The sequence below is a fragment of the Rhinatrema bivittatum genome, chromosome 3 (genome assembly GCF_901001135.1).
Source record: "Rhinatrema bivittatum chromosome 3, aRhiBiv1.1, whole genome shotgun sequence".
Lineage (NCBI taxonomy): Eukaryota > Metazoa > Chordata > Amphibia > Gymnophiona > Rhinatrematidae > Rhinatrema > Rhinatrema bivittatum.
In genome coordinates, this window is record NC_042617.1 from 111,234,475 (window position 1) to 111,257,400 (window position 22,926).

At 45.8% G+C, this 22,926-nt stretch overlaps 2 protein-coding genes across 4 annotated transcripts in view; one reads left to right on the forward strand and one right to left on the reverse strand.

Annotated features, from left to right (window-relative positions):
• Positions 1-2,502, reverse strand: part of APLF (aprataxin and PNKP like factor) — a 447,297-nt gene extending 444,795 nt beyond the window's left edge. The window contains exon 1 of the mRNA XM_029593580.1: positions 2,263-2,502. Within this exon, the coding sequence (XP_029449440.1) occupies positions 2,263-2,355 (93 nt within the window). The 5' untranslated portion in view covers positions 2,356-2,502. The remainder of the gene's footprint in view (positions 1-2,262) is intronic.
• Positions 2,503-2,561: 59 nt separating this feature from the next.
• Positions 2,562-22,478, forward strand: FBXO48 (F-box protein 48). 3 transcript variants are annotated; one of them, XM_029593582.1, is made up of 3 exons: positions 2,562-2,956; positions 14,491-14,832; positions 21,083-22,478. In XM_029593582.1, exons 2-3 carry the CDS (start codon positions 14,530-14,532, stop codon positions 21,242-21,244), a joined length of 465 nt encoding a protein of 154 aa, XP_029449442.1. In that variant the 5' UTR covers positions 2,562-2,956; positions 14,491-14,529; the 3' UTR covers positions 21,245-22,478. The 3 variants fall into 3 exon arrangements, with proteins under 3 accessions (XP_029449442.1, XP_029449444.1, XP_029449443.1); XM_029593584.1 differs by having other exon boundaries at positions 2,562-2,873; XM_029593583.1 differs by lacking the exon at positions 2,562-2,956 and adding an exon at positions 3,033-3,110.
• The last annotated feature ends 448 nt before the right edge of the window (positions 22,479-22,926 follow it).

Sequence of the window (22,926 nt, forward strand, 5' to 3'; positions counted from 1 at the left end):
TGCAAAACCCTGCGCTGCAGGCAGCGCACGGCTCAAATCGTGGAGACACGTTTTGGATGCGAGGCCATAACCCCCGATGCAAAACGGGGGTTAGCATGCCCAAAACACGTATCCAATCACGCATGTAATAGCGATCACCACATGTAAATTCATTTTGATGAGGCTATTAGTTATCCCCCCAGATGCAAAAAAAATAAATAAATAAAGTGTGACCGACATGCACAATTTTACTCTCCAAAATGAATGCCTGCCCCACCAAGCCAATCTCCAGTCTGAGAGACACACACACACACACACACACACACACCCCAGCCAGTCTCCAACCTGAGACACCCCCACACACCCCCAGCCAGTCTCCAGCCTGAGACACACGCACACACACACACCCCCACCCAGTCTCCAGCCTGAGACACACCCCCCAGCCAGTCTCAGCATGACACCCCAAGCTAGTCTCTGCCCTCAAACACAAACACCCCTCCAAGCCCCAGCCTCAATCGCCTGCCCCCCCCCCCCCCAAATACTAGTCTCCAGCCTCGAACCTTCACCCCTCAGTCAGCCTCAAGCCTTAGACCTTCTCCCAGGCAGCCTCCAATCTGGACACACACACCCTTAGCCAGCCTTGGACCCTTCAAAGTCAGTCTGCATACCCTCCTTCCACCCCCAGTAGCCTCCAGCCTCAGACTCCTTCCTAGCCAGCCTGCCCCCTCAACCAGGTCGCTCACCCTGCAGACTCCCCTACTGTCCAAGTGCTCGTAGAGAGCTACATAGGTGCCTGTATTTCCGCACTGATCTGCACAACTTGCAAGACCAGCACGAGAATGCAGAGAACCATGAGGTGCCCATGTCAGTACCAGCATTTCTGGGACAGCGTGGCCAAAATATTGGGTTGGACAAGGATCGGTTAGCCCACCCTATTCCAAAACATATGGTCAATTTTTTTGTGTTTGTTTTCTTCAGAATTCAGGGCTTGATATGTGCCACGAGAAAATGTCAGCCTTCCCCCACGCAGATTATATTGGGGTATTCCCCCAGCAATCCACTGATAAGCACCCCAGGGCCGTATAAGACAGTCAAATGGCACTTTGCGGGAGAAGCCTGCAAGATATTTGCTCTTTGAGTCAGGCCCTCTGTCTGTTCCTCACAACGTGCATTTAGCAAATTGGATATGAAAGCAAATTGGAAAAACAGACGGAATTAAAAAAAAAACCAACAAATGTGCAGTGCGACCTCTGCTGGTCATATAAACGCTTGCACATTATCCTAATACACACACAGAAGCAACAAATTTATTTTTGCCCAAGAACAAAACCAAAAGAATGGTTTGTAGCAAAACCTCTGCCTGGTTTTTTAAAATGTAATCTGAAGATCCAGGGACTAGAAATATTGGAGAAAATCATTTTAATTTTCATTTTTACAATATTATTAAACTGCAACCTCTAATGGATTCAATGCAAGAATGATCCAAAGATGATGTATGTAAGTTTTGAGCCCACATCTTCAAGAAAATCAAAACTTCAAGTCCATGCATGCAATGAAGTAAACAAACAGCAAAAAGAAAATACACGCGAACTCACCGAGGTCCTGCTCATAAGCCATGGACACATAACTTTACTCGGATATTCAACAGAACATACCTGATCACAAGCGCACTGAATATACCTGGCAAGAGCCCAAGTTACCTATATAAAGTTATCCGAATAACTTTATAACATCCGTCAGGTACGGCACATCACCGCCTATCCGCACTAACCGGCTAAAATTAAGCTCGCGCCCCCAGAACATCCATTCACCACCTCTTTTAATATCTGGATAAGTTTCAGCCAGGCAATGACTCACCTGGCTAAAGCTCATCCATTGTGAGGGGTGGGGGATTGAAACGTCGGGGTTTGTCAGGCTAAGTCCCAAAAAATGTAGATGGACAAACGCGCTAAACGTTGCCCTCAATATTTATATAGTCATATTCATCTGATGGCTCGAATATCACAAAACTAAATAAAACGTGATCGTTACATTCTCATTGAAGAAAACGAGGATCTCAAGCACTACACATTTTCAAAGCTTTCAATGGGGTAAAACCAGGCCTGTAGCTGCCAGTGGAGAATGGAGCTGCCAGCTGGATCCGTTTTAACTGTTCTAAAGTTGCCAAATACCCCACAACCTGCAGACTCGGTACCCCCCCCCTCGCTACATTTACTGGAGCTTCAGCCCGGGAGCAATCCCGCCCACCCCCCGCACCCACAGCCCCAGAGTGCCCACACTTACTCCCAGGAATGGGCCTCTTCCGATCACCGTCTCCCCCGTGGGCAGCGCGATGCGGCAGCCGCTCTCCGCGGCTTCCAGTTCTAGCCCAGACATGCCCTGGGATGCACGGCGAGCCAGGAGGAGGCCGTGCAAACTCCACAGTCACCGGCCGCCCGGAACCAAAAAGCACTCTCTCTCCGCCTCCTCCCTCCCGCGGAAGCGCCAACCCTACCTCCCCAGGTTCCGGGCCGGTCCTGCCCCTCCCACACCAGCTATTTGATTTATATTGGATGCTAGTGCACCGCCTGGACACAAGTCAACGAGTTCTTTTATTTAGAAGCGTACAGTCCAGCTCGGCGAGAATGCCGTTCTTAAAAAAAAAAAACAAAAAACAAGAGCTCGAGGAACACTATACATTGTCACACGGAAGCGGCGTGGTTGCGGTTTCAGTTTCGGTTTCATGATCTGTTTTGTAGCTCGCCCAGGAATATTCCCCGAGAACCTGCCCTTCTCGCTGGACTATGCGAATGACCCAATGGGCAACGTCCCTCGCTGTCAGCACCAGAAGCAGCCGCTGCCCCAGCGTCACTCGCTTCCAGCGCTCTGACAGCTGTCAATCAATCGCTGCCCTGGTAAATCGCGCCGGACCGAGGCGATTTTTGGGAGTCGTAGTTCAGTCAATTCTCCTTCGCGCAGGGACGTCCACGCGGTGCTCGTGAGTTGAAAACCACAAGCTCCAGAGTTCTGTGCAGTTCATGGCGTGTACACTTGACGATGTCGGGGGGGGGGGGGGGGAGGGCTATTGCATTTGTTATGTAAATAAACAGCCGTTTAAACCGTCGGGCCGTGCCAAGCGTGAAGTGAGGAGGGTATGTTAGCATTTATATGATGGTGATTATTATTATGTTGATGAGTGATATTATTGTTGTTTCATTCATGTACTTAATTCACTGCCACGATCGTACGGGGAAGGCGATCTGATGAGAGTCGAGGAGATAGGCAGGTTCCGTGCTCTGATGCTATGGAGTGAATGAGTATTTTCTGTTAATGTCTGGGACTATAGGACCGGACCAGACCGTGCTCTTGCTGGCACTGTCGGGTCAGGTGCAGGTGCTGCTCACTGCATAAGCCTCGACCTTGTTTTCTAGCAACAGATGATGGACAGGGGCGGACACGCATGTCTCTTACTACTTAACGTCCTGCAAACTGCATCTCGCCCGCTCTTGAAGTGCATTGAATCAAGCATCTCCTGAGCATCCAAGATCGAGTAGCTTCACTGTTCTTTCTCTGCTGCTTTCCAGTTAGAAACAAATGTGAAAAAAAAATAGTTTCTGGAAGAAACATGTATACAATTAAGATTTGGTGTCTCTGATGGTTTTGTAGGGACAAGAGCTATGAGTTCCAACCCCACCTCCCTTTATCTATGTACCTACTATTTATCAGTGACTTTCCTATCCCTTTGCTTAGAAAGATTACCCAAACTATCTGAAGAAAATGTTATTTTTTCCTAAATTACACAGGGCTAAGCTTAACACTTCATCCGGAAGCACAAAGGCAATTAGGGACACAGACAATAAAAACAATTGTTAGAAAAGCATATTTGACATCCGGTGCTTAACAGATTACAATTAATTAATTAATGCCAGCCTCACATATCTCTAGCAATAACTTGCCCCACAGAATAGGGAATAAAAGTTAAAGTTCTCACCACATGGGAATTCCCTCAGGACCCTGTTTCTGGATCTTCAGCAGTCTGGTCTCTTTGTGACTGAGACCGTGGCAGCAGGGTCTATTCTCCAGACCAGGACATCTCAAGCAGCAAGGTGCACTCAGCTCCTCTACTTGGACACCTGGGAGGGATCGGTCTTTTCTCTCTGCAGCGGGAGCGGTGAGCTGAGCCAGGATGGAGGCAACAGCACTCGGATGGGCTGTTTCCTTCTCTTTGATGGATAACGATCGATCGGCTGATGATGACCCTGAGCACCCTGCTGCTTTTTAAGGGCCCAACTGTGCATAATTCAGCAGCTTTATGCATAGTCAGGTGAATGCATAATTAAGGCTTTTAATTAGCAGATTTTCATGCTCTTTTGCCAGTCCTGTCCTGGCACAGTTCAGCAAGCACTCAGCTCTGATGAATGACAGTTGCCCAGGTTTGACAGGGCAACTGATAAGTCCGGCTTTCAGATTGGTCTTACCGCCATAAAAAGAGTCCTCAGTATTATTGCAGTACCGATTCACACAGTGACAGATAGTGCTTATGTTGCTTTTGGACACTTGTGGGTGCCACTTAGGCTAGAAAGGGCCAATAAATCCATCACCATACTACAGAGTCTCTTTTGTTTTCTGCATTTAGCGCTACATAACCCACTTAGGTCAATGTCCATTTTTAATAACGTCAGAGAATCCATCTTAGCTGCTTGCCCTTGTTAGCAAGAATTGGGATATTTCCTACATTTTTTCGTTTTAAACACAAGCGGTTTTTCACAGTTTGATAAGATCGGGTCCATAAAGAAATGTGCTGCTTCCATTCATGCTGTGGGCATACTCTGTTAGCCTAACTCTTCCTAAAACATTACTTTATGCAGAATATGAAAGAGTTACAATCAACAAAAGAGAAAGCAAAAGCTAATGAAGGATCCTCTTAAATCAACAAACAAGGCTAACTTCATTCTCACAGGTCTGGTACAAAGGTATTTGGTGCCCTAGGTGAAATTTACAGCCTTGGGCTTCCACCCCACCCCCCATCATGCTCTCTCCCACACAATTAAAAGTTGTGTATTTAAAACAGATTTTACATGAAGGATACAGGGTTCAGACTTCTGAAGTAAAAATATCACTTACAAAATGTATTTTATAACATGCACCGTTGTGGTTCAAAAAAGACTCTTGGAACCCATACAATATGCCTATTGTAACCAGTGTTGGGAGTGGGCTTGGCCCTCAGAAAGCCATGAGGAAACAAAATTATAAACGCATTCCCCCCCCCTCCCATCAGTGAAAGTCAGGATAAGCTCTGCTCCTATCCTACCTTTTCATAAGACCCTCCAACCCTTAGGGAAGGAGTTTATTTTTTTTTAGAGATGAGGGTTCCCCAATAGAGTTGTTTAAACAAATTATTCAGTCTGGATCTATGAAAATAAGTCTCTTTATTCAGATAACAGTTATAATTGTTACAAGCGAGGTCGCCTCTAAAGCGGGTGAGGTGAGCCCTTGGGCCAAGGCGAGACCCAGGGAGGAGCCCCAAGCCCCACCGTGGGATGTGAGCCGGTGCGAGCATGGAGAGCCAGGCAGGTACTGAAGCAGGAATGAGGAACAGAGTCTGACCCTCAGCCGGACCTGCACACCCATGGCAACCAACAACACAATGTTGATTGATGAACGGTCCTCCGACTTTTCCAAGCCCTTTCGGACCTGCCGCTGGGTAACGGCATAGGGTGGCAGGCCGGACAAAGGACGAGGGCAGACAGAGTCCTTAGAACACTGAAGACATCAGAGACGAGGGCTGAAGCAAGACATCAGAGACGAGGGCTGAAGCAAGACATCAGAGACAAGGGCTGGGAAGGAAGACATTGGCACTGTCTCTCAGGGCACCCTACACAGCCAGCACGGCTGGACTGGTCACGGACCACCCCTGTCCTACAAGCGCAGGAGCGGGACGAGCACAGGGAAGAGGAAGCGGTGGGTTGCTGCACTCCTGGCAGTCAAGGTAGGTTGCTGCACTCCTGGCAGCCTAAAGCAGGTTTGCTGCACTCCTGGCAGCCTAAAGCAGGTAGGAACATCAGAAACTGGAACAGGAACAAACATCAGGAACATCCGGAACAGACATCAAGGCAATAGGCAGAGACAGGACACGGAGCCGTCAAGACAAGCAAGACCACGGAGGACCTGGATCAAGGAAGAGGCACAGACGACTGTGGAACTCAATCCAAAGGTCCACAGGAACTGAAGTGAAAGTCCTTTTATACTGCTGTATGCAGGCAACTCCCTGGGAGGAGTTCACCTGGACCGCCCCTCGCTGGCCCTATAACTGAGGTGGAGTGCCGTGGGCCGGCCCCTAGGGAGAAGGGCATGGCTGAACCAGGAAGTCCAAGCGGAGCCAAGCAAGCCACAGGCAGGCCTCAGAACAGCTAGGCCTCCCAGGCCCTGGAGCAAATCCTGGATGGTACACAGGCAAGGCCCTGGCTTCGGAGCGGCCTCCAGAGGAAAGGTGAGATACCTCCTGCAGCGCAGCAACAGGGGGGATCGTAACAATAATCTTTTAAGGCATGTGATTAGCTTGAGAAGCATTACATTTTTCAAACCTTATCTTAATCAAACAGTACATAGCTATAAATAGAATTTGGTAACAATAGTTGCGGAAATTATACCAGTCAGATAAATATGTACTAAAGGTATCAACAAACAAGATAAATGCCCATTTTTACGTCTCCACTACAATAAACGTTTTAAAAAAGACACCCGGCATCTATCTTGTTTGTTGATACCATTACGGCTTTCATAGATCGCCCCCCTTCTTGTTTTGTGGGTCCATAAATATCTACTAAAGACATTTTTCTTGTAAAATAAATTCTTTCTAGTACATGTCTTGCTAATACTAGCTAAGGTTAATTATACTAGCTAGGGTTCTCTTATGCAGAAAAAAACTATAATAGCCAGGTGAGGGCTAGTCTGTGCTTCTAATTAAGAAAAGTTAACTGTTTCCCCCCCCCCCCCCCCCCCCCCCCCCAAGGACACAGGTGACTGAAGTTGGAAGGCATCCCAGTTTAAGCCCTTATCTCAGTGGAAAAGTACAAGGAGTGTAAAAAAGCATTTCTTATGCTTCAATACTAACTTGATTTTACTGGCTACACTTTTCATGCATGACTACAAAGAAACACATTTTCTGACAAAGAAACACTTTTTCTAACACATTTTCTGATACCCCCAAACCAAAACAGCACTAACTGCCAGCATTAAAACAGCAACAACCCTACCTATGAAAAGGCAACACTGCAGGGCTGTCCATTATCTCCACTGTTTATTTTGGCAGTGAAACCTTTAGGATTCAGTTACAGGAGATGGAGATATACAAGATATACAAGTAGTAATGTCTTTGAAAATCTCAGTGTTTGCTGATGACATTTTGTTATTTGTTGGAGATGCCACAATGGAGATTCCCAAAAGTTTTGTTTATAAACTTCCAAACCTTTGCAGGTCTAAAAATAAATTTGAATAATTCTGAAGCTTTATCCCTCAATTTATAATCAGGTACATTCCCTTTTGACTGGGCTGAGGAAAAACAGAAATTTTCCTAGCATGTAGACAGATGGCCTCAGGACCAGTGGGTTTATTCGCCCCTGCCAGCAGATGGAGACAGAGCAAGATGACATTACAATATACATAACCCTGCAGTGACTCTAGCCTGCCAGTATTCTCCATCTCCAGCAGATGGTGGATGTGCATCTCCCTATGGGGATTGCTTTGAACTTTTTCAAAGGACAAATTTGAAATTCTAAATTCAGGAAAAGAACCCTCCCCTTTCCTGCGGTGATATCTAAAGGTCCCTCTCCCAGTTGAGAATTGCTGAGGCGATTTCTGAGGTCCCTCAAGATGTGCCTTGGTCTGGTAGCTTGGTTTCCCAGCGTGGACTTAGCTGCTAGTTCAGCTGAAAGGCAGCATTACAGGAGGCCAAGTGCGGCGGTGATGGCAGATGCCCTCTCCCCCCACAGACGGAGACTGTCTCTGTACTAGGCCAAGTGGCGCTGAGCTCAGGTAAGATTTAAGAAAAAAAGGAGAAAGTTTTACCTGAATCAGAGACAGAGGGGTTTCAGGACTTCCTCCGGTCTCTGTACTCGGTGTGCCACGCCGACATTCGTTCCGGCTCCCGTTGGGTTTGGGGAACTGGGCAGCCTGGTGGGTTAAGTGGCCCCCAGTAGGCTAGGCCTCGCACTTAGGATTTTTTCTCGCATGCTGCGTGGTAGGACGTGGCGGCCATTTTTGCACGCTCTTGTGCATGTTCTGCTGGCTTTTATAGGCCGTCGGTTGTGCGCTCAGTTTTTGGGCGCACTTTTTACACACACAAACTTTTTATTTGCATACCTTGGTGCACAGCTTGCCGCACTTTCTTTTAGGTGCTTATATTTTGGGCGCATTTCATTTTTGAGCACAAGCCGTTCTGACACACGTTTACCGCAGCGATGGCACCAGTAAGCAAGAAGACTAAGGGGCGGATTTTAAAAGCCCTGCGCGCGTAAATCCTTCCGGATTTACACGTGCAGGGCCCTCGCGCGCCTATTTTGCATAGGCCGCTGGTGCGCGTAAAGCCCTGGGACGTGTGTAAGTCCAGGGGCTTTCGAAAAGGGGCGGGAGGGGGCGCGTCCGGGGGCGTTCCCGAAACGACGCTGCATTTCGGGGGCGGGCTCGGGGGCATGGCGCCGGCCCAGGGGTGTGGTCGAGGCCTCCGGACCAGCCCCCGAGACCGGAACACGAGCAGGGCTGCCGGCTGGTTCGCGCAAAGTTACGCCTGCTTTCAGCAGGCGTAACTTTGCCGACAAAGGTAGGGGGGGGTTTAGAAAAGGCCAGGGGGTGGGTTAGGTAGGGGAAGGGAGGGGAAGGTGGGAGAAGGGTGAAGGAAAGTTCCCTCCGAGGCCGCTCCGAAATCGGAGCGGCCTCGGAGGGAATAGGCAGCGCCGCTGGGCTCGGCGTGCGCAGGTTGCACAAATGTGCACTCCCTTGCGCACGCCAACCCCGGATTTTATAAGATACGCGCGGCTACGTGCATATCTTATAAAATCCAGCGTACGTTTGTTCGCGCCTGCTGTGCGAACAAAAGTACGCGATCGCATATTTTTTTAAGATCTACCCCTAAGCATCTTTCTGTTTGTGTTGCCGGTCGTATTAGAGCTTCTCAGCCTGACCTGGCTTCTAACCTTTGTCAGCACTGCTCAGTCGCTCAGGGAGAGTTGTCTTCCTCAGATTTTGCTAAGCCTGGCTCTTCCCATTCTGATGATGGGTTGGTCATGGCCTTGACTGGGGGGGGGGGGGGAGAATGCCAGATCTTGGTTCTCCCTTGACTGGCTCCTCCACTGGTGAGGGCAGTTCTGCGGGACCAGCTCCAGTTCCTTCTGGGCTTGGTCTGGACTTGGCTGCTTTTTCTTGGATGGAATTTTTTTAACGCTTACACGCCTTTCTTCAGGCATAGTCCTCCACTTCCCCCATTTCTGTCTGGTTGGACCCTCAGCAGGTGGTTCCTCCCTCTTTCAGTCCTATGCTTAAACGCTGGGAGTTGCCCCGGCTCTCTGGGGGTGTTCCCGACAGGAATCCGGATGGCACTGATGTTGAGGTTGATCTGGATTCCCTGGAAAATGGGGAAGTTTCTCCAGGGATGGAATCATATCGAACCGTGTTGCAGTTCTTTCATAGAGATGAACTGTTGGCCCTGATTTCCCAGACCTTGAAACAGCTGGGTGTTCCTGGTTCAGATGCTATGTCAGAGCCGAGGAAGAATCCCATTTTGGTTTCATTACATAAAGCCTCTTGTTTTTTCGGTGATGGATGCCATCCAAAAATTGATTGATCTGGAATGGGATGCCCCAGAGGCAAATTTTAAAGGGGGTTGGACATTGGAAGGCCTGTATGCCCTGGACCCAGCTGTGAGAGAGCGTTTGCATTTTCCCAAAATGGATACTCTGGTATGTGCCGTGTCTAAGCAGACGACTGTCCCCATAGAGGGAGAAGCGGCCTTGAAGGATGTACATGATAGAAGGATTGAGGCTATTCTTAAGCAAGCCTTTGAGGCAGTGGCGATGAATTTACAGATTGCCTCTTGTTGCACCTCATGCGAGATCTTGTCTGCTTCTCTCTCAGGAGGTTGATGAGTCTGGAGGGAATTCCTGAGCGGTTATGGAGCCTGCTGCTGCCTTTTTAGCAGACACAGGCTGTGATTTGGTCCAGACCTCGGCCAGAGGAGTTTCTTCGGTGAGAGCAGCCAGTCTTCAACGCTGGTTGCAAAATTGGTCAGCTGACACAGCTTCCAAAGCCAGTCTTACCAAGATGCTCTTTAAATGCTCACTCTTGTTTGGAAGCGAGCTGGAGAAACTGTCCAGTAAGTGGAGCAAGACTCCAGTGCCTTGGTTGCCAGAGGATAAGAAACAGTTATAACGCCCCTTTGGTATGAGGAGTAATTTCCGGGGTTCCAGGCATTTCCGTCCCTAAAGAGGGACAACCTTTCAGCAGACTCAGCCTTTCGATAGATCTCAGTCCTTTCATCCCCGGAAGCCCAAGAGAGGAGCGGGCTCGGTGGTGAACCTTCCCGAGCTTCCTAAAGAAGGTTTGCTGACCCACCTTCCGGAACAGAAAATAAGGAGATGTCTCTCTCTCTTTTATCAGAGATGGGTCGAGATCACATCGGACCAGTGGGTCCTGGAGGTGATATGCGAAGGGTATGCACTGGAATTTCACAATATTCTTCAGGACGTGTTCGTGGTGTCCTCTTGCCACTCCCTGCAGAAGAAGCCGGCAGTTGAGATCATACTTCAAAGGCTTCTCAGACTGAGGGCTGTGGTTCCGGTACCCACGTCTCAAGAAAGTATGGGATGATATTCCATTAATTTTATTGTGTCAAGAAGGAGGACTCCTTTAGTCCCATCTTAGATATCAAGAGGGTCAACCATCACTTGAAGGTGACTCATTTTCGAATGGAAGCCTTACACTCTGTAATAATGGTGGTGCAGTTGGGGGAATTTCTGACCTCCTTGGATCTGTCAGAGGCATGCCTTCATATTCCCATCTGATTGAAACACCAATGCTTTCTATGCTTTGCATTGTTGGGTCGCCATTATCAGTTTCAGAAGCTTCCTTTTGGTCTCACCACCGCTTCTAGAACATTTTCCAAGAATGTGGTGGTAGCAGCGGCCTTGCGAAAAGAAAGAATCTTGGTGCACCCATATTTGGACGACTGGCTGATTCAAGCCGTCTCAGGAAGAGAGCCACCTGGTGACACACAAGGTGATCTCCTTATTGCAGGAGCTTGGTTGGGTGATGAATCTGACCAAGAACAATCTTCAACCATCCCAGTCGTTGGAGTACATGGGGGTCCAGTTCAACATGGGACAGGACAGAGTTTTCCTACCAGACGTTCGGATTCAGAGATTGATGTCTCACGTGCATCAGTTGATGAACACCATACACCTGACGGTATGGTCCTACCTTCGGTCGGACTCAAATCCCCTGGCGTCAGAAGGAACCTCTCAGCTGGGTTGTCAGGTGGTGTTCTTACCCTTGGGGAGAGTGATGTCATAAGTTCTGGAATCCCCGAGGGCTCTTCTTCCCCCCTCATGGTATTCAATGAATACTCAATCCCCACTATCATCCCCCGACGTACATGTGCATCCATAGGTTCCACTAAAGAGGTAGCCTCAGTTGCGTCCGAGGTCTGGCGCTCCCTAGCTCTTCTCTTTCGTGCCGAATGAGGCATCTTAATTATATACTCAATAATGCAAATGCACTAGGTTAGTCTCTCTCTTGAACCCAGCACAAATATGGAGGCTTGAAGGCTGGAGGAATGAGATTAAAATATAACTAATTAAAGAACAATACCTTGTTTCCAAAGTCCACCACGTAAGGCAATACTGAGGCAAAAACAGGACTAAGCCGCGCGCAGCTTTGGCGACATGCCGACGGCAGCACGTGCCGTAAAGGGTATTCTAGAGTTTCCCAATACATAGGGGAATGAGACAAGGCTGTCCTCTTTTAATTCTATTATTTGCACTGGCAATGGAGCCCCTGGCTATTTGGATCTGGCAGCATCCTGCTTATTTGGGTGTTAAGGGGCTGATGACAGACACAATAGAATAGCTCTGTTTGCCCATGACGATGTTCTCCTCTATGTGATGTTGTTAAACAGTTTGGCAGAGTGTCTAAGGAGGGTAAAACTGAGATCTTGTGAATTATTGTATGTCAAGTTACATATAGGAGAATCGAGGAATGTTTCCCTTTTAGGTGGAGTAATAACTCTCTGAAGTGTTTAGGGCTAATCATTCTGAATCAATTGGAGAAGCTCTTTGAACTGTTTACCTTTGCTTAGTAAAGTTTGGAATGATCTTAAATTATGGTCTCCTTTGCAAATCTCTTGGTTTGGCAAAATAGCTACTATCAAAATGAATATTCTCCCTAAGTTTATCTTTTTGTTTGACATTTTGCCTATTCATGTTCTGAATGTTTTTTTAATTAACTCAAAAAATTAATTTCAGATTTTATATGGCAAGGCAAAAAAAAAAACCTAGAGTTGGTTTTCATGTTTTGTCGGGGCAGAAGGCTATAGGTGGCCTTGCACTTCCTGATTTCAGAGATTATTATTGGGCCAAGCTGTTGAAGAGTGATATATTCTGGATCAGTGACTTTCCTGATAAGCATTGGTTCCTGATGGAAAAGGAAATAGCACCTGGAAACATTTTTTCTATTCCTCTTTGGATCTCACATCAGTTGAGAAAACGTTCTCATATAACTCACTCTTTTGTTTCATTTATTTTGGACGTTTGGAACTCTGTTTTGGTTACAAGGAAGCTTTCATCCTTTCCCTCCCCGCTTTCTTTACTCTGGAATAATCATGATTTCTCTTCTCATTTCTCTAAGGTTAACTTCCTAATGCGGTTCTATCCAGGAGTCTGGGTATAACATATTTTTTCATTGGTATTATTCCCCTGTGAAACTGCATGACCTGGGGTTTAACAGGGATCCGTTTTGTTAGAGAGGATGTGGGGGTGGGAGTAGAGATTCCTTTTTTCATATCTGGTAGGACTGCCTGGTTATTACAGTATTTTGGTCAGAAGTTTATTTCATGGATTTATATAAGATTACCAAGGTAAAACTCCCTGGATCCTGAAATTGTGCTCTGACTCTGTTAATTATGCATATGTTAGTGGCAGCACGGCACCTTATTGCTTTGCATTTAAATTCTCCTTCCAAACCTTTGGTCTCTATGTGGTTCCAAAATTTATGGCATATTTATGCTATGGAGCTGTTGATGAACCAGGTTATAGATTCATATCCTCATGTCTCAAAAACTTGAAAGCCATTTCTAGACTCTGTTGGTATGGGGGCCTGGATCCATTTTAAGATTGCTTGTTTTCCTGGTATTTCTTGTTTTTTGTATGTCTTTTTTGATATTGTATGATCTGCCTTTTTTGTTGTGTTTGGACTGGATTTTGTGTTGGTTGGTTTTGGGGAAGGTGGTGTTCTTTGTTATTCTTTTTTTGGGGAAGGGGCTTATTTGTGTTTTTTCTAATTTAAGTAGTTATTGTTTGTCTTTTTTTTTTTTTTTTGCTTTTTTATTGAAATATGTTTACTTTTCTTTCTCTATGCCTGTTGAGATCATGGTTGCTTGTTGTACACTGCTTTTGTTTGTATTTGGTTTGCATAACAATGTTTAGTAAAATATGAATACAAAATGAAGGAAGTGCATGGCATAAGAAGAGACAGGTTTTTTTTAGATGGGTGTGCACTCGATAAATACTGTACTCGTATTCTGTAGTGCTATACATTTAAAATCATAAAACTCTAATTTTATTTATTTATTTATTTATTTTCAAACTTGTGTTACCCACCTTTCCTACATTCAGGGCGGGGTACAATAAAACACACATAGTAGGTAACAAAAATTACATGACAATAGAATTTTAAAATTAAATAAAATACATTATAAATCAGATTACAAAATAAAAAAGAAATCAAATTTCTACACTGAATACGGATTTAGGCACCAGAAGGCACTGAAGGTAACGAAGCTGGGTAGACTACAGGTACCTCGCCTGGAGGTGAGGAAGCCAGATGGACTACAGGTTGCTAGCTTGGTTCAGAAATGCTTTTTTGAAAAGATTTAGTACTTTTATGAAGAATCTTCTTTCACGAAGGCATCTCACTTCCTTTGGTAACTAAATTCAGAATCTGTATTTTTTTCGCTGAACTGAGAACTGACCTTTGACTTGTATTATATTGGTAGATGCATTCATCTCTCAGGGGATTACACCCTGATTGAACCTGACTACAGATCACTGACTAGCTCCAGATAATGAAATTAAATCCCTTATTTTCTTAATTTTTCAAGAACATGTGCTTAAAATGTTGATAGCTGACATAATGTGATAACTTAAAAGATTTTTCTAAGTCAACATGATTTTGTCCTGTAACGTTTACCTATAAGTATATGAACTATGGTTGTACCAGGCATCCTGAATATCTACCAGATTTATTGCTGTTTATGCTTTCTTTCAGGTTCCTGATTTTATATGCAATTTATAACGTTTTTAAACTATGCAGAAAACAGCCAAAAGGAATAAGCAACCTTTAGTCTGTGAAGAAGCATCCACACTTTACCCTGATAAGAAGAAAAACGAAAATTCAAAGAACTTTGTCGATCTCACACCTCCAGAAGTCAGTTTCAAGATTTTTAATGAACTTGACCTGCAGAGTTTGTGCAGTGCCGCTATGACCTGCAAAAGCTGGAATCAAATAATTGAAAGTGGCGAACATTTGTGGAAAAGCCACTGTCTAACTTTACGAGGGGTCTGCCGGAAAGAGATTGATGATGATCGAGACAATGGATATTCCTGGAAGGTAAAGTTAGTCTTTCTTCTTACAATTTTTATTTTGATTGCCCCGTGCAGTTGATATGGTTTGCACCTAGAGGTCAGTGGCAATGTCGCTGCTCCCAACCCAGAAGGCTGCTCATTCATATCTTTGGTAATGGCCAATTCAAATTTGGTAACCTTACTTCTTGGTCCCTTTTTCAAATCATTTATAAATATATTAAAAAGCACTACTCCCAGTACAGATTCCAGAGGGACTCCATTGTTTACTTTCCTCCACTGAAAAAAACTAAACATTTAGTCCTACTCTCTATTTCCTGTCATTTAACCAATTCGCAGTCTGCAATAGGACAGTGCCTCTTATCCCATTACTTTTACATTTTTTCAGGAGTCTCTCATTAAGGACTTTGTCAAATGCCTTCTGAAAATCCAGATACACCATATCGATCAGCTCACATTTACCCACATGTTTATTAACCCCTTCAAACAAAATTTAACAGATTGGTGAGGCAAGACATCCCTTGGGTAAATCCATGTGGACTGTATCCTGTTAAACCATGTCTACTATATGTTCTGTAATTTTGTTCTTTAGAATAATTTCTATGAATTTTCCCAGCACTGGCATCAGGTTCACTGTTCTGGATCTGCCCTTTGTAAAGATTGACGTTATGTTATGCTCAGGCTTGTGGACCCTTGGGCCGACGGGAGGATGGTATACCTTAAGAGGAAGATCCGTAGGTTCTCCCATCGGGTGGCGAGGCAGGACAGAAGATGCGACCAGCTGACCCTCGGCACTGGAGACTGAGGCGACTTTGGAGGCAGACGAAGAGTCATGGCGTCAAGGAAAGGAACTGTGTCTTCACCCCTGAAAGTCTGCGGTCCCCCCAGGAGGAGCCCGTAGGGACCCGAACCGCTGGGACTTAGACGGACCTTTGAGAGTTTGGTGCAAGGGCTAACTGGAGCTTCACCCTGGAAGCCCACGGTCCCCCCGGGAGGAGCCCGTAGGGACCCGGGCCGCTGGGACTTAGGTGGACCCTTGGAGACAATGGTCCAGAAGAAGTCCGAGGTCAAGTGCCAGAGGGTCGTCGCTTACCAGTCCGAGGTCTTACACCGAGGGATCGCCACTTGCCAGTCCGAAGTCACACACTAGGAGTCACCGCTTGCCAGTCCGAAGTCACACACCAGGAATCACTGCTAGCCAATCCGAAGTCACACACCGGGAATCACCACTAGCTAATCCGAAGTCAGGAACCAGGAACACCAAGACAAGACAGGAACAAGGATCTGAAGTACACGAACTCTCAAAGGCAAGCAGACCTGACTACGTGGGACGTTGCCAAGTCGAAGAATGGGCAGAGGAAGCTTCCCTTTATACTTTCTCTACTCTGGCCCATTAGAGACAGCTGTGAGTAGTTAAGGGGCCTGGCCCCTTTAAATCTGTGGAGGAGGCACGGCCTCGCGCCTAAAGATGGTGGCGGCCATCTTGGATTTCCTCCGCCGAGGAAAGCCTGCAGAACACCGCGAGGGAGGAGCGGGGACGGCTCCCCACCCGGCGGCCAGACCGGGGACCTGTGCCGGGGCGACGGGCACTGGCTCAGGGGCATGACTAGGAGTATGCAGCTGGTTGCCTTTAACACTTTGGCATTCAGGCATTGCTTGCTGTCATAATATAGGCTAATATAGCGTCCCTGGCACCTCCTGGCTGGCTCGCCAATGTAATCGTCAGATTTTAGTCAGGAAAGAAGTCCAGACAACTGATCCGCAAAGATAGACTTTTATTGCCAGCAAGATGCAGCTAAGACAAAGGCTTAGAACAACTGCATGCCACTCCCCTTGAAGAGTGAATTTTTATACATTCTTTCAAGTAGGTGTAGCTTACAATCAGACCACTACACACGTCATTTAACAGACATGATATGATCGACATTTTATAGCAGCAATCGTATTAATACAATACAAAATATTATTACAAAATGGTAGTGCGTTTCACTGAATGTCAGTATGTAAGTGCGTAGTGCATGCCATTGCGTATCAAATGTTAGTACTTTTAAGATGGCTGTGCGTTTCAATGCGTTTCAATGCTGGCGTCGTTAATTGAAGATTTTCAGTTTCTCATTCAACACGAACACAACTGTTCATAGGAATCTGAGCTCCTACATTTTCAGCTAAAGAAGTGCGGTTAATGGACTCTACAAATTACTCCTTTACTTTGGAACACGTTGCCCCTAGATCTTCATGTAGAGGAAGGTTATCCTTTCTATTTCAGCCGGCCTTTGCCAGCGTGGTGGGGGATGGGAGATATGGGATACTGGGGGCTTGAGCGCCCAAATTGCATTCATTCACCTTCGCCAGCGGGGGCTGCTGGAAGCCGCTTTGGCTCCCCTGCCCCCGCCGGTGAAGGTGAATGAATGCACGCCTGTGTACGCCTGTGCGTGCAATTTGGGCGCTCAAGGCAGTGCATTAGCGAACGCCGACGTCACGCCTTGAGCGCCCAAATTGTACGCACAGGCGTACACAGGCGTGCATTCATTCACCGCTGGCGGGGGCTGCTGGAAGCCGCTTTCGCTGCCGGCTCCCTCTGCCTAGATGAATGCACGCCCGCCGGCTCCCTCCGCCTGGATGAATGCACGCCCGCCGGCGAAGGTGAGTGAATGAATGCACGCCCACCGGCTCCCGCCTGGATGAATGCACGCTCGCCGGCGCGTACAGGCGTGCATTCATTCACTCACCTTCGCCGGCGGGCGTGCATTCATCCAGGCGTACGGGCATCCATTCATCCACCTTCGCCAGCGGGGGCTGCTGGAAGCCGCTTTTGCCGCCGGCTGCCCCCAGGAGGCAGGGGAGCCGCAGTGCGCGCCTCGGGAGGAGGGGAGAGAGGACTGTTCAAAGAAAATTCACATGCAGTAAGTTAACTTTTATTACACTTTATTTACTTTTGTTTTAATGACATGTCGAGCCAATTTTCGCCCTGCGCCTTGCTTCGGGAGGGGGGATTTTGACCGGACCCTGCCTATTGCTGTCACACCACACTAACGCCAGGGTAAGGGTCCCGGGGGGTGAGGGGGTCGTTTGCCCATGAAATTTCGTCTCTCTGACCTGACGCTCCACACTAACACAGGGGTAAGGGTAGGCGGTAAGTTAGCAGGTTAAACACGCGGCAAAACTGCAGGTTAAAAAGGCGATAGTCGGGGCGCACATTACTGTATGGGAAGGAATAGCTAATCGGAGCGTTTACATCTCATATACATGCTGCGGGCGGAAAGGATTACCGGTTGATTTAAAGAAGGGGTAAGGATGAGTTAAAAGGGATAGTGAATCGCAGGTTGGACTTACGCGGCCAAATTGTGAGTTAGAAGCGGGTTAGAAGCAGGGTAACTGCTGCCGCGTTTTACTGTTTCAGCCTGAAAGTAAAGGCTCCACTGCAACCCTCAATTTGGCACTCCCCACATGTAATAGCTAATTCAGCCTGCTTATTGACGGTTAATAGCAAGTTTGCTTACTGTAAATGGTGTCTTCCATAGGTAGCAGGATGAATTAGCCATGGAATTCCTGCTCACCTCCATGGAGAGTCAACTACATAGCTATATTAGCTATGGTATAGTCTGAGGAAACTCATGAGGCAACATCTGTGTAGAGATGTGCATTCGTTTATCATGAATTAGGCAATTTCAAGACATGCCAAAAGTCCCTAGTGGTCCAGCGGGGGTCCTGGAGTGATCTCCTGCACTCGGGCCTTCGGCTGCCAGTATTCAAAATGGTGCTGATAGCCTTTGCCCTTACTATGTCACAGGGGCTACCGGTGCCATTGGTCGGCCCCTGTCACATGGTAGGAGCACAAGATGGTGCCGGCCGTCCATTGCTCCTACCATGTAACAGGAACCGACCAATGGCACCAGTAGCCCCTGTGACATTGTAAGGGCAAAGGGCCATCGGCACCATTTTGATTCGTAGCAGGCCCGACGACCCGGAGGGAGAGATCGCTCGCGGGACCCCGCTGGACCACCAGGGCTTTTAATAAGTCTTGGGGAGAGATCGGGATGGTGGAGTGGGGGGGTTGTAATACAGTAAATGTGAAGGGTTGGGGTGGGTTTTTTTCTGATTCAGATTTTTTTTTTAATTCATGTTTCGGATTCGGGTTCCAGCTTCGTTTTTGCCAAAAAACGATCCGAGGGAAAACGAGTTTTCCCACGAAGCGCCCGAACTGAAACCTGACCCAAGCCAGAAAAACGAAACTCATCTCTTCACCTGTGTGGGAACTCCTGCACATACTCAGCAGAGCTCAAAACTCTATTTGCTTGGAGAGACAAGTCCAGTGCCACCAGATGACATCACCCACATGTAATAACTAATTCATTCTGCTATTATGGAAACACCATTTACAGTAATCAAACTTGCTTTCACATCTCTCGTTCTTTTGCATCTCACATATTTTTTATCTTTTGTCCTCTAACCCTTATTTTATTCCTTTATCATCTCTCATTGCAGCTCTCCCTTTCTTGTTTCTCACTCCAACCCAAACATCTTTCTCTTACCATCCCAAGCCAGGTATCTCCCCTCATTCCTGTAACCCATCCCCGCATTCCATCTCTTTGTCTCCCTTATGCTCACTCTGTCCCAATCCCATTTCTACCCTATTTGTCATTCTGTTTCCCCTCCCATGCTCCTTAAATGATTCTCTCCATTATCTTTTTGCTTGTAAGTACGCTCCCCCTCTCATAACCCTTTGTCCTCTCCTCCCTTGTGCCTCCCTGTCTTTTCTTCCCCCTCTATTTTTCTCCTTCCCCATCCTTCTTCCCTCCCTTTGTGTCCTCTCTGCTTCTTTCACCTCCCTTCAGGGTTGCCAGGTTTTTCCAACAGCAACGTGCCCAATTTCTCTGAAAACAAGCAATATAGTTCTTTCAGGAGACTATTGTACTACAAAACAGCAGTCACTCTTTATTGCACCAGTTCTCCTGAGAAGCCTGTAATGTTTCTGCAATTAGGGATTCTAAGCAAAGATAAGGCTACAGGGGTAATTAATCAGGAAGGAGAGGCAGAGGGAAGAGAAGGAAAGCAGTCCTTGAAAGCTCAGCATTTCTATGATCTCTTTATCCAGAGGAAACTTAACCTTGCTCTCTAAACCCCAAGAACAGTGCAAAACTAATCAAAGAGGTCGTATTCAAAAGTATTTAGCTGGAGGGGGTTATGTTAGAGGTCTTTAAAATCTTGAGGGGTCTTGAAAAAGTAGATGTGAATCGGTTATTTACACTTTCGGATAATAGAGGAACTAGGGGGCATGCCATGAAGTTAGCAGGTAGCACATTTAAGACTATTTGGAGAAAATTCTTTTTCACACAACACACAATAAAGCTCTGGAATTTGTTGCCAGAGGATGTGGTTAGTGCAGTTAGTGTAGCTGGGTTTAGAAAAGGTCTGGATAAGTTCTTGGAGGAGAAGTCCATTACCTGCTATTAATCAAGTTGACTTAGGAAATGGCCTCTGCTATTACTGGCCTCAGTAGCATGGAATCTTCTTAGTGTTTGGGTACTTGCCAGGTTCCTGTGGCCTGGTTTGGCCTCTGTTGGAAACAGGATGCTGGGCTTGATGGACCCTTGGTCTGACTCAGCATGGCAATTTCTTATGTTCTTAGCCAAATAAGTTATCCAGTTAACTCCATATGCAAAGCCAGCGAAGTCTGGTCGGCTAAAGAGATGCCCTGAAGTTAGCCAGCTAACTTTATGATAGCTGGCTATATTTAATAGTGTGGCTGCACTATTGAATATACCTCCAAATTAGCTGGATAAGTTTATCCGGCTAACTTTGCTATCCAGACAGTGTCTGAATATGGACCTCAACATGTCTAAAACACAAAAATAAACAAATCCATGGTGAAAAGCAGTATTTGGTGAGGCTATTTATTTGTACATATAATAAATGTGAATGCAAGTTGATTTAAAGAGCTGATGGTTATTTGAGTTTTTGTGACTGTCAGGATCTGTTACTGTCTTGCCACCAACACTCTCCCTAACTTGTGCCTCTGACCATCTTCTAATTGCCTGGTGTTGCTGCAGCTATCTCATGGTTTGAATCTTGCATATCCTGTGAGACTATACAGCTGTGCATGATTCAAACTGCATGATGGCCAAAGTGGCGATCGATCGGAGGTGCCTGTGTAGCTTAGGGGGAGCGTTGCTTGCCATCTTCCCTAAAGTTGTCGCTCGCTTTGTTTCATTTCTGTTAACATTATAACCTACTTCCTTCTGTTACACCATATGTTTATTTCTGTTTTATTCTTTTAGGTTACTCTGTTTAGGAACTACTGGAAGAGCAAAATCAAGTGTGCATGGCTGAGTGGGAAATACAGTAATATTCATTCTTCCACCGGCCTGCCAGAGAAAAGCATGTATCCCATGGATGTTGCCACTTGGGGAGAAATACTAGAAGCAGAATTGGAAAGATAATAAAAGAAAAACTATGAAATCTAACAATAATAGAATAAGTAAAATGGACAAAACTGTAAATATTATTGGCAAGATTTAAGTTTCGGACAATAGTAAGGCAAGAAAAAGTACAAAAGGCCTGCCTGTCAGCGCGCAGTTTTATAATAGCACATCTTTTGTCTAAGGATTTAATTTCTTCCATCTTCTGACCTTTGAAGAAAGAACTTGTGCGGTTTTGAAGGTTCGTGTGCAGCAGCATCTGATTGGTTGGTCTTGTTAGAGGTATCGCTGCCCACCAAGATTCCCGTTTTCTCCAGGATCGATGTGGCTTGTTGAACTCTGCACAGCATCCTGTGTAAGATTAAAAAAGCTGCAGAAAACACAGTGCAAGGAAAAACTTCTGCAGAACGCATTGTGGGAATGTTGGAGAGAAGAGCTAAATTTAAGAATCGGGAAAAACATTCAGCAGTGCTTTTTAAACAGTTCTAGACTTGCTTGCTTTGTTCTAAGGAGTTTTTCCCCTGCCCAAAGTTGCAGTAAATTCGATTCTTAAATGAAAGATCTGTTTTCATAATTGTACAAGAAAACTGACTTATGATCTTATTGTGCTTTTTTCTTCCCAAACTTAAATCTTGCCCTATATTTTTTTAGTTTGAATGGCTGTTGTAAATATATTTAACAGTTTTTTATTTCTGAATATGGGTTTTTTAAATGTTAATGTTTACATGTTTTATTTGCACTTTATTGTAAAAACTTAAAAGTATGCACATAAGACTTTTGGGAAGGCACTTATTTTTAGAAACTCTTATAAAATTGACCTCTCCTATGTTGTTGAATGTTTCAAACTTAATTTAAAAATCATGACCAAATTGTAAAATCGGCAGTTTGCAATTTTGAATTCAGACTTCTGTTGACCACAAAGAACAGCTTTACATGTCAGCTTGCAAATAAAGGAGCAGATTACTTAAGGCTGATTAATGAAAATATCCCAGTAGTTTCACATGAAAAATTGCTACAGCTGTAGAGCCAAAATGATTAATTCTCCATATTTCTTCTTTGGTATAAACTGCCTCCTCTGCTGCCCTCTTTTGGTACCTGAAGGGTGAACCATTTAAAGAGTATTGTCATTGATTTACTGTTCCACATTGATGTGCTCAAAAATTAAACAAACTTTATTTTCAAGAAACTGCACTACTGTAGTTCTGGACCTGTTGCCTCATCTTTGCAAGAATGACCACATGCTGTCAAGAAAATGTATTGTTTAGGGATATGGGCATTCAAAATTGCTGTCAAACTTACTCGTGGATCTCATTTTATATAAAATCTTTTCTGTGAAACCATTTTTTTTTGTCATCTAGTGAATGATCCAGTAAAAACAGACCTTCATTAGGACTGACAACATGGAAATTGCCTGCATATCTACTATGAGCTGGTCTACAATCATCCTGCATGGTCTAGGTTGGGTCCTCTGCATAGGTGGACTGAAAAAATTGGCTAACTACAACTTAGTTTGAAGCTTCTAGGCTGGCTTCTGCTTCCATTCCTCCTCCATTCTGTTCAGTTCTTTCTGCTTCAGCGTTCAGCTGCAGAAGGCCATGTTCTTCAGTGATTCTCTGGGCTCCTTTCTCTTCTGGGTTGCATTCAGTGCTTCAGTCATTCTGGTATATGCATTTCTGAGCAGACATATTTCCCTGTAACTTATG

Coding starts and splice junctions, on each gene's coding strand:
- FBXO48 (XM_029593582.1), top strand. CDS start 14,530: ATGCAGAAAACAGCCAAAAGGAATAAGCAACCTTTAGTCTGTGAAGAA. Junction 14,833..21,082: donor ACAATGGATATTCCTGGAAG/GTAAAGTTAGTC, acceptor TTATTCTTTTAG/GTTACTCTGTTTAGGAACTA.